This window comes from Stegodyphus dumicola, chromosome X1, assembly GCF_044657685.1.
Source record: "Stegodyphus dumicola isolate Sdum_Otavi_A_Nest chromosome X1, ASM4465768v1".
In the NCBI taxonomy this organism is placed as follows: Eukaryota; Metazoa; Arthropoda; class Arachnida; order Araneae; family Eresidae; genus Stegodyphus; species Stegodyphus dumicola.
The window spans coordinates 215,208,710-215,219,985 of record NC_140780.1 but is presented as its reverse complement, the minus strand read 5'-3'; the positions used below and the strand labels follow the sequence as shown (position 1 = coordinate 215,219,985).

Below are 11,276 nucleotides of genomic sequence, written 5' to 3'. Positions count from 1 at the left end.
TTTGTAACATTGGGTTATCTTGCATCCAAAAATTTGTGCAGTGTTATGTTGGGATAAATGCCATGCATTTGGAACATTGGCATCCATAAAAATCTTGTTGATTGTGCAGACTGATTAACAGCAACTTTATGATCCAAGCATCAACCATTAGTGTTGCAAGTCTACAAATCTATGTGGGTATGTACACTGTGAAAAAAAAAAAAGGCAACAGTTCTATACCCCTGGTCCACTGGGCCGATTGACGAAATTCAACTTGCGTTTCTCATGTATTGAAAGCGCAACTTAAGATATATATATTAGATTTATATATAGCATCATTCTAACATAGGTATTTTGACACAAAATCGGACCTTTTTCAGAAATGGCATGCTATTTTTTTTTTCCATATTTCGATGCTACGACTCAAATTATGCAAACTGTTAAGTTTTGTAAAAATAGCACAAGTAGTTTTAAAAAAAAATTAGCTCTCAAAATTTTAGCTCCTCAATGTTAACTGAATTTGATATATATTTATTAATGTCTGTTTTTTTTTAAACTTACTTTATTCCTTCTTCAAGAATTCAAAATTTAGGTTTAATCTAAATATAATTCATACATTTTTTATGATTTATTTTTAAAATTTGTATTTTAAAATAATTTTTATAAATTTTCGAAAAACTTCTTGCGTTGTAACCTATAAAAATTTTAACATCGCCTTAAAGTAGATGTATTTCTAAGTACAATGGCAAAAAATTAGAGTTTTTTTGTTCAAAATTTTCTACGATATACAGGAATTTACATATTAGAGCATTTTGAAATTTGGCATCTTGTTTCTGAGCAATAATAATGCCAAATGTGGTTTACGCACTTTGGTAAAATCATTTGAAAGTGTGAATGATCACTTTTTTCTGCTCATCTACAATGAAAAAAAGTAAAGGAAAATAGGTTGCTAACAAATTAAGGAGTTTGCAAAGTAAATTATTGTTGGCAAAAACTGAAAAAAAATATGGCAAGATAAATGTTTTAATTTTCTCGTAAATTTCACACCAAATCTTAATATTTACACATAATTTGAGTCGCTGAATCGAAATATGGAAAAACATTAGCATGTCATTTTAGAAAAAGTCCGATTTTGTGTCAAAATACCTAGGTTAGAGATGCCATATATAAATTTAACATATATCCTAAGTTGCACTTTTGAGGCATGAAAAACACAATTTAAATTTCGTCAACTGGCCCAGTAGAACAAAAGATATAGAACTGTCCAATTTTATTTTTGCACAGTGTACCTTGAATTTTTATATTGAGACAGTGAATTAAATTGTTTTAAGTCATTTTTATAATTTAATTTGGATGAATTTCATGTTACTTTTTTAGTTAGCATTAATGCCTCACAGAGTTTTATGTTTCATGTGATAGAATCCACATTTCAGAAATTTGAGCTTGTATTTATAGATCTTTTAGTACCTACAGTGTTTATATCAGTTTCTGTAGTAGTTAAGTTCACACAGTTTGAATGTGTAAAAAGAGAGAACTACTATAATTTTGAATGTGCTGAAATTTAAGCTATTTTGACATGTCATTTCTTTACGTTGTCATTGAATGAATTAAACATTAGAATTTTCTGTTACAGTTTAAACGATTATTTTCATAAGAAACTATGAGAAATTGATAAATTGCAATTGGATGAGCTAAAAGAAAGGATAAAGATTTCTTTGAGAAGTTTGTGTTTAAACTGTTATATTGATATTTACTTATGTGCATTTTTTAAAAATTTACCATTGAATGCATACATTAATATAGACAGAAATTTAGATGGCCTGAATGTGAAGAGTTATTGTATTATCACAAATCTTCAAGTTTGACCAATTATAATTAAATGTATAATGTGCATATGATAGTGCTAACAGTCCTAAATTATATATTAAATTTGTTGTGAAGCTATTAGGGTTAAATTTTTCTCCTCATATTAGAAATTTGCTATTGTTTAAAAAATAGGAGTTATTAGAGTTTATTAAACATTGTGGGTGGTAAAAGCCAGAAAAGAGGATCTTGGCTGATCTTATTAACTCATATTTCAAGAGTAAAGCAATTGTAAACATTCTGAATTGACGTGCTTGTTCATTTAAATCATCTTGTCCCATTCATTGCGAAGGAATAATTTTTTATCAACATAGATGTATTATTGGGTCCTTTAGGGTTAGCTTCTGTTTCTAAGATATATTCTCAACGCTCATAAAACTGTTCATGTGCAATTGTTGGGGGCCAATAAATGCTGAATCTAAAAGTTCATGTAATCAAGGTTCAAGAAATATTATTTTAAATCCAAACCAAAAGCAAAGAGCATCCAGGTTTATCCAGTTCCATCATGCATTTTACTCATGTTGCCAGATCCCAAAACAGAAACATGCATCATGAAGCATTTACACATTCTATAGGTTACAGATTTTCAGATAAAATTTCTTAGAGTGACATTACACTGACAGGAAAGAGAGTCTAGTTGAAACAATTTTCTACTACCATGAGAAAACCATACATTAAGCTGTGGAAAAAGGCATTTTTTGAACATCCTCTTGTATTTGTATGAAGTTACATGCCTTTTAATTATATCCATATGCCCGGTAAACACAGAATTCCAAATCATTAAAGATAAAGAGTGCTTCAAGCAATGAAATTTCTTTGCTTCTCCCTGCCTTTTACAAACATACTGAAGCATGTCATTAAGTTTAAGAATTGAAATCTCATCAGAACAAACAAACCTATATGCAAAAAATACCAAGCATAATGAAAGAAATTTATTTAAATGGTATTTTTCAGTTAAGCAGCAATAGAGTAAGAGGCTTTAAAAGGTTAAAAAATAAGTAAAATGAGTTTTAAGTATGAAAAATAATTAAATTTTTGAATAGACGCCTTCCTCTAAACCTGAGAGGTCCATGTGGTATAAGAGTTCCTTTCTTTCTTTGAAGACTGTTAAACAGCATCTTGATAATTTCTTTCTGAATAAATCAACTGCCTTTTTTAAAACAAATTTTTCAGCTGCCAGAGAGATATGTAATAAAATTATAATAAAAAATTGCGTACTTTCAGATAACCCAATAATTTGGGTAAAATGTTCAACCAAATGATGGAAGGATGACTCTTAGATAAAACCAACCTCTTGTTGGCCACACTGCTTTGAAATTTCTCAAAAAATATAGCAAACTTATTTTCAACTTTCTTTCATATATATATATATACACTGAGGAGATTAACATTATGGGCACCTACTAAACACATTTTGCAACCTTTGGCCTGCAAAAGAGCTGCAACTCGCCTTGGCATGGATGACACAAATTTCTTGGTAGGTGACTGGAGACAGGTTATACCAAATGTGTAAGCAGTGGTCATACAAAGTCGAGATATTCCAACATGGTGGTGTTTGAGCTCTGAGATGCCACTCCAAGATATCCCAAATGTGCTCTATCAGATTAAGATCCGGCAAGTTAGGTGCCAGGACAATAATTGAAATTCGTCCTTATGCTCCTTGAACCACTCTAATGCAATTCAAGCCTTTTGATATGGGCGTTGTGCTGCTCGAACATTCCACTTCCAGTTGGGCAGACAGAGGCCATGTAAGGGTGCAAATGATCCCTAATTATGTTCAGATAGTCAACAGCTTTTCTAGTATGTTGTATTACAACTAAGGGTCCCAGAATTGCCCAAGAGAACATTCCCCAAAGCATAATATCACCATCACCACCAGACTATCTGTGTATGACCTGCTGTACAGGGGGGAGCAACTGTCCACCTGGAAGATGGTATACCCTGACACAGCCATCGATGTGATGAATGAGAAATCATGATTCTCATCTGACCAGGCGACTGTCTCTTCCACTTATCCATGGTGCATTTTCAATGTTCCCAGGCCCATTGTAGGTGTAGTTGACAATGACACTTAGTCACACGAGTGAGATACCTGCTGCACAGTCCCATATCCAACAGTATCTGCTGAACTCTGTCTGAAACGATTGCAATTGGACCTGAATTGCATTGGGCTGTCAGCTGAGCCATTGTCTAGAGCCAATTTTGCTGCATCCAGGTGGGACAGCCTTTGATGTCCTTTTTCTTTGATGACGCGTGGATGTCGAACCACTTGGCATATACTACTAGTTTCACTGTCATTTATACACTTTGCATAAATATTAACAACAGCAGATCATAAACAACCTATCAGTCGTGCAGTTTCAGAAATACTCATTCTGAGTCTTTATGCCAGTACAATCTGCTTTCAGTCAAATTTGCTTAGATCAACAGCCTTTCCAATCACTTGCAAAAGTAAGTGCAAGAATGATTACTTACCTTCTCTACCGGTTAAATACCATTCCCAATTAATCACTGCCCTCCATGTCATCCAAACAAGTTCATTAAAAAATGTGAGGATGGTCATAATGTTTTGGCTCATCAGTGTACATACATATAAAATGAAATGTACAACAGATGACATACCAGATAATTTTACAGTTAGATAATTTTTGCAATGAAGATGCAGCCATAGACAATCAGACGAATGCAGGCTAGAGAATTAAATTTAAAAGGCAAAAAATAAAATGTTCTAAGTAGGTTTACTGGAAAGTCAGTGCTTAAATTGCGCCGCAGCCCAATGGAGCTCGTCTCAGGTACTTCTCAATTTTTAAGATAAATTACAATTCTAGCCGGAGCGCACAGGAGCCCAAAATGAGATGAGCTCCGGTATTTTTTTTTTTTTTTTTTATAAAACTGAACCACAATTTAAAGGAGAAAAATTTAGAATTTCTAACATTTTAGTTTAACAATAAGCAGACTCTGCAATACTCTATTTTTCTAGAAATACAAACTCATGAGAACATGAGACGTTCAAGTAAAGTCCCTCACTCACATGTGAAAACCTTTCCCTTTAAGAAGGGAAATAGGCAATAAATTTGAGGGAGTTTGTTTAGGAACGCATAAATTTCTTGCCATGCCATCATACCTAGTGTATTGTTATCAATGCTTACAGTTAGTTATCTTCGCAGGAAGGAAAATTTGTGTTCTAAAATGTGCATTAAGTGACAGCGAGTACAATAAGAGTGAAATACTGAGATAAACTGCTCAGGCACATTCTATACATCGTCTTCCCACAGTATCCACTAATCGGGGGGGGGGAAGTGTAACCAGCAACTTTACATTCATCCTTAGGGGTCAAATTCAGGACTCATTTTACCCCTGACACACATCTGCTTGATGGCTATAATTATATCAGCAGAGAGCCACAGTCGAAGAGAACGTTCTCTCTCACTAAGATTCCCCTCATTTTCTTGTTTCCACCCACTCATACCCTCCTTCTATTTCGCTCTGGAATTTTCATCAGCTATACTTTAAGTATATTTAATTTTTGTGATGATAAAAGACCCCCCCGATCAATGCTTAAATTGGGCCGGAGCCCACCGGATATCGGCTCCGATGTTTCTTAGTTTTTGTAATAAATTATAATTCTAGCTTTAAAAAAAAAAAAAAAAAAAAAAAAAAAAAGAGCTTAATATTTATTTGTTTACTTTATTAAACATTTCTTTCAATGAGCACATGTATAAAGCATACATTATCGAAATTAGAAAATTGCAACCAGAAAACTATTTGATGTCTATTCGCGATATTTATAATGACGAGGAATTTGATTTAAATCATATCAAAGACAGAATACATCGAGATGAAATACTACATTTAGTAAGGAATTATAAGCAGAATAAAATAAAAACATCTGCCCTGAAGATAAGGATAGTGCTGACAGATCAACTTCCAGTTCATTGCGCGTCGCGTCGTCCCCCCCCCACACACAGAGCAGCGTGAAATTGATAAACAGATTTCAGAATGATTAGAGAATCAAAGGATATGCCTTTATCCTTTATTTTTTTTTTTTTGCAGCAATTCCACTTTTTGTTTGATGGACATCGAAACATGCTTTCGCTTTGTAGATCCTTTGGTAGCTCCAGAATCGGAAATTCTTTTTGACATAATCGAAAGTTCAAGCTAACTTTTATAAAATTGCTCTAACACTCTGCAAAAAATTATAAGCCTGATCCAATTTGAAGATTAAGGAACAACGCAATCTGCAACATTAACTGAAATAGACAATTAGATAATTTTAGCTTTGCTTATACTGTCCGTTATACATTGAATGTGCATGTGCACATGCATATGCACATGCGTAAATGCCTATGCGCATGCATGTACATGTTATGCCTTGACACATGCGCAGAAAGTTTGTAGCTTTGAGGTCTGGATTAATGACTTTTGACTGTATATAAGATGAATACAAGCCAATTTCAACCAGGAAAGCAAGAGAACACCTGAGTGCTTTGCTATAATCAATTTATCAACAACCTAATTAACAATTTTGGCTAATCATACCTTTCATGCATTTATCTAACAATCACTAATAGTTTTGAAAGAAATAATAGTAATGATTTATTTCATTTGAAATAAACATCCCATAATATGAGTGGAATCACGAATAATTTGTTAGAATGAAAAATTATAATACTTTAAAAACAAGAATTTGGAAGTTTGACTGGTATGTGTATAATTGCTTCTGAAGACTTAAAAGCTCTATTTAGCAAATAAATAACATTCACATTTAAAACTTCTCAAAGTTTTTAAGGAAATGCTTATGCAAGTAACTGAAAAGAAATACATGAATGTCTACAGAATAACAAGCGACAGAAAATGTATTTGAAAAACCAATTTTCAGAAATTCCTTCAGGATCTGAAAGAATTAAAATAAACTAAATGTTAACTGAAATTTGTGTATATGTTTTTTGTAAAAATAAAATACCTTCTGAATAACTGCATATGCGATGCTGAAGACGTGTATACCTCAAGAAATTTTTGAAGATCTTTTTCTGACCATCGACCTTGCCGCAGAGGTTCAATAAACTGAAAGTAACAAAATAATTTAGCTAATTTAAAACTTATGTTTTTAATCACTAAAGTGCTTACAATCCTATTTAATACAAAATAAATTCTCCACAGAAAGCTATAAAACAAATCTGAATCAGGCACATTGCTTTAAAAAATATCCTGAAATATTTTAGCAACTACATAAATTTTATATAAAAGTCAAGAAAGAAAAATGTGTACTAAAGTATCATTCTCTGTTTGTCTGCGCATATGTAACATTCCTAAAAATTCTTTAATAGTGTGCACATGCAGTAATCAATGAATCTGCAAACAAAACTGTGTCATTAGACAACCATACAAAAATCAAAGATCAAACAATGTTGCTTTCACATCTCAAGATGGTAATTTTACTCAAACTTTACATTAAAACCATGAAATGTAATTTTCGTTAGTGGAGATATGATTAATTAATAGCTTAATGTCAGGAGTCAAAAATGACAATGTTATTGGCTTTCAGTATTAAGTTATTAATTTATCAATTTATTAAATTTACCTTTTAGATTTTTAACATATAATTTTGAATTAAACTATCGTTTTGAGTTGGGAAACCAATATTGTTTGCTTCTGTTTGGTTTTCACCTTTCTTTTAAAAAAATTCAGTTTTAAAAAATATTCTCTAATTACATTATGTATGCATGTGTGTGTGTGTGTGTGTATATATATATATATATATATATATATATATATATATATATATATATATATGAGATATATATATATATATATATGAGAGATAATAACTGAATAATCAGAAAGGGTGGCTAAATATCTGAGAGAAAAAGCAAAAACCAAAACTGACATAAAACTCAATAAAGTAAAAATACTATGGGGTTGGGGGAATATTCCTCAGTTTCCTTCAAGGAGCAGCCAAAGAATTTTCAAGAAAGTAATATTTCTGAAATATATCTGGATGATTATAAAAACAAATTAATATATAATTCAAAAATAAAAAATTTGAATGTAATTTAAAATAAAAATTCAGTAAACCAATAAACATTTTTGTATAAATATAGAATGTTATAAAATTTAAGTTATGCTTTTTTTCCACAAATTTTAATCATTTAATTAATTATCAAGATATAATGTGCTCTGGTGTGACCCTAAACAAATAGTAGCATATAAAAATCAAAACAATATAAAACAAGGATTCTTGAAATTAGAAACCAGAAAAACAATGTAGCAAATTAAAAGCAACTAGCAATATTAATACTTTTCCAATAAATATTGAACCCAAAAATGCTAAATAACAGCTGCAAATCAAAAGTAATTAAAAGTTTCCAAATTGAGAAAATGAGGAAAAACCATATAAACAAGTGGAAGGCTAAAAGCTTAAATTGGAAACCTTTCAAAAAGCTACAGGTCTAAAATTAGGAAAAAAGAATTAAAATCGAATGAAATAGAAAATAAAACCTGTATTAAAATCGTTTCTTAATTTCATGGTGAATGTTACATGAGACAGAAAAGAACATTGATGTGAGGCATTGAATCGAGTTCAGTAGTATAATAAAATGAAAAAATAAATTAAGAATCGAGGTGAGGTGAGGTGAGCTGTATAGAAGTTGCCCGAAAAAGTGAAGAACGACAATGGTGGAGGGTATAAATGCAGAGATTAAATTATCCACCTATTTATATATGTGTGCTCACTCATCCATACAGCACTTATACATGGCTTTCATTTTCACAATCATTGGTCAATTGCTACTGTAAAGGAATCAAATTTAATCTTTTTTAGAATGAGTATAAATATTTAGTAAATGTAACTACATGGATTAAGAAACCATACAAAAAATCAGATCTCATAATTTAAACAAATTTTTCTTTCTTCCTTTTTTTTGAATTTGAAAATAACATAATATGGATATCAGCCTCATTTAAAATGTATTTGTAACTTGAAGTACCTATCTACTACCAACAGTTGTCAAAATAAAAAACTACATAAGAACTTAAAGGAACACAATGTAGACTATTTAAATCTGCTGTACCAGAGAAAACCACAAATGTCTGCAGAACCTTCTTAAAACTTCAGGACTCATTACTCTGGAGTAATAATGGGATATTATAGTAAATGTTTTTAACAATTAAACTACTTCAAGTATAATATCACAAGCTTTCATCTTGTGATAGGATAAAATATACAAAAATCTGAAGTAATAAAACTGCGTAGAAACCACATCATGAAAAGTAAAAATTGAATACTAATTAAAAAAGAAAAATATGCCAAAGCAATTTGTATATTTATCAATTTACTGTACTTCAGTCATTCAAAATGTTTTAAATAAATGCAAATACTTTAATTTTACCTTTTCAACGATATCCACAAACAAATCCCTTACTTCTTTGCTGTGATTTAAACCATATGCAATATTTACAAATGTTCGAGTAAATGACTGAAATAAATACAGAAATACATGAAAACAGATGAGAAATTTTAATACATTTTTTAAAACATATAAAAGGTTGATTATGATTTATTTTATTTGAACAACATTTTATATGAATAAACACACACAGGCACATGAAACAATTTTATGTTTTAAAAACGTGGTTGTTTTATGGAAAAACTGGTCAAAGTAATTATGGAAATTGATGATAGATTATATATGATGATTTTGACACAAAATAATTTCAACAGAAATATGCATTCAAGAAAATTCATAGAAATTCATCAGTAGACTGCAATTCAAAAAACAATTCTGCAATTGAAGCATATAATATCTGCTGGTAGAAACGCTATATAATCTATATATCTCTATAATCTGTGCTTTATAAAAAAGGTACAACAGTCACACTTTTTACTGTCTAAGGTCAATTTCTGAACACAAAAAGCATTCATTACTATTTCTCCAAACCTCATACATTCCCTCTAAATGTAAATCAATTGCAATCATGGCTTAAAGTGGGGGATATCAACTATGCTGTTATTTTTGGTATGTTGTTCAGTTTTACTAATGTTAAATGATAAATCTAAGCACAGAAAATACTTAAAAGACAAATTTACAAAGTAGAAAAATAAAAATCCTAACACCTTCAAAAGGGAAAAAAAATACCATAAAGAAGCTATATCTCATAAACCAAGTGCTTCTGAAACACTGTGACCCACTTGAAAATAACTGATGGCAGTACAGTTGGCGAAAAGTAAAATACATAAATAAAAACGCTAAACACTTGTGCTTCCTTTACAATATATCCTTTTTTTTACATAATGTTTAAATCAAAAGCATTTTTTATTATAAATTATTTATTTTATACTTTACATGCAGAGATAACAGGTAATATTAATAAAATTAAGTGTAAATTAAAAACATGCAATAAAAAAACTAAATAAAGATGTCTTTCATTAAGAAGAAACATTGTTCAGCATAATTAAGTAAGCAAGTGGTTAGCCAGACCAGACAACTGCTGGTAAATCTGCAGCCCAATGTGTATTTCTCAAAGGAAAAAGAAAATTAGGAATTGTACAAATGAAAATTCGTGTTTTAAATCTCTGTGTAACATGGGTTTTTGGGTCTGTCATGAAGCAATTAAACACCCTTTATTAGGTAATTTTGTATATTTACTTATTTAAGTCTCCATTTTCATAACCTTAACATTTATTGAGATGACATTTATATTATTAAAGAATGTAAGAAAACAAAATATCTTCTATGCCAAGTGGCAAAAAATTTCATGACCGGAATAGGCAATCAGAGAGTTAATGTAAATAAACATCATTTAAAAGAAAACCACCTAGCACTATAAAAATATATTATTTATCCATATCTTTGGGAGAAGAAATAATAAAGACAAACTCTCTCTGTAACAACCTTGAGTGCAAGATTGCTTTAAACTTGCCAGGCATTGAATTAATGAGAAGTTTGATGAAGTTTCAATGGATTCTCCTGCTATCCAAGAATATTTTGCAACTGAAAATACATGAATGCAGGTTATGGTCTAGTAAAAATGTATTTGCCTAATGTGCAAGCATGTTCTACTGGATTCAAATCTTGGGAATATGGCAGCTGTTCCATTATACTCTATTGTTTCTCATTCAAGCATTTGATTTATAAAGCAAACTGGATGAGATCAGATGCCATTGTGCATAAAAAGAGCTAAATCGCCAATGGCAGAAACATAAGGCTTAACTAATGGTCTAAAACTATTCTTGTATTGCTGAGAAGGCAGGGAGCCATTCTAGATGACTTAGAAATATCCTGGGGGACAACAGTACACTCAACTAAACTTATCCCTGACCAAACAAAGCGTCTCCAGAAAGTGTGATTATTCTTTGACATGCACTGAACTATACTGATAATCACTTTCCCTCTAAAATGAGAAATCATTGATTATTCAGCTCTGGACTCATTAGA

At 31.0% G+C, this 11,276-nt stretch overlaps 1 protein-coding gene across 4 annotated transcripts in view; it reads right to left on the bottom strand.

Annotated features, from left to right (window-relative positions):
* Window positions 1–11,276, bottom strand: part of Fibp (acidic fibroblast growth factor intracellular-binding protein) — an 83,962-nt gene that overhangs the window by 15,135 nt on the left and 57,551 nt on the right. For all 4 annotated transcript variants that reach the window (XM_085808442.1, XM_035358166.2, XM_035358168.2 and 1 more), the window contains exons 7-8: window positions 9,231–9,317; window positions 6,806–6,906 (exon numbers count right to left, since the gene is read on the bottom strand). In XM_085808442.1, coding sequence (XP_085664568.1) covers window positions 6,806–6,906; window positions 9,231–9,317 — 188 coding nt within the window. The remainder of the gene's footprint in view (window positions 1–6,805; window positions 6,907–9,230; window positions 9,318–11,276) is intronic.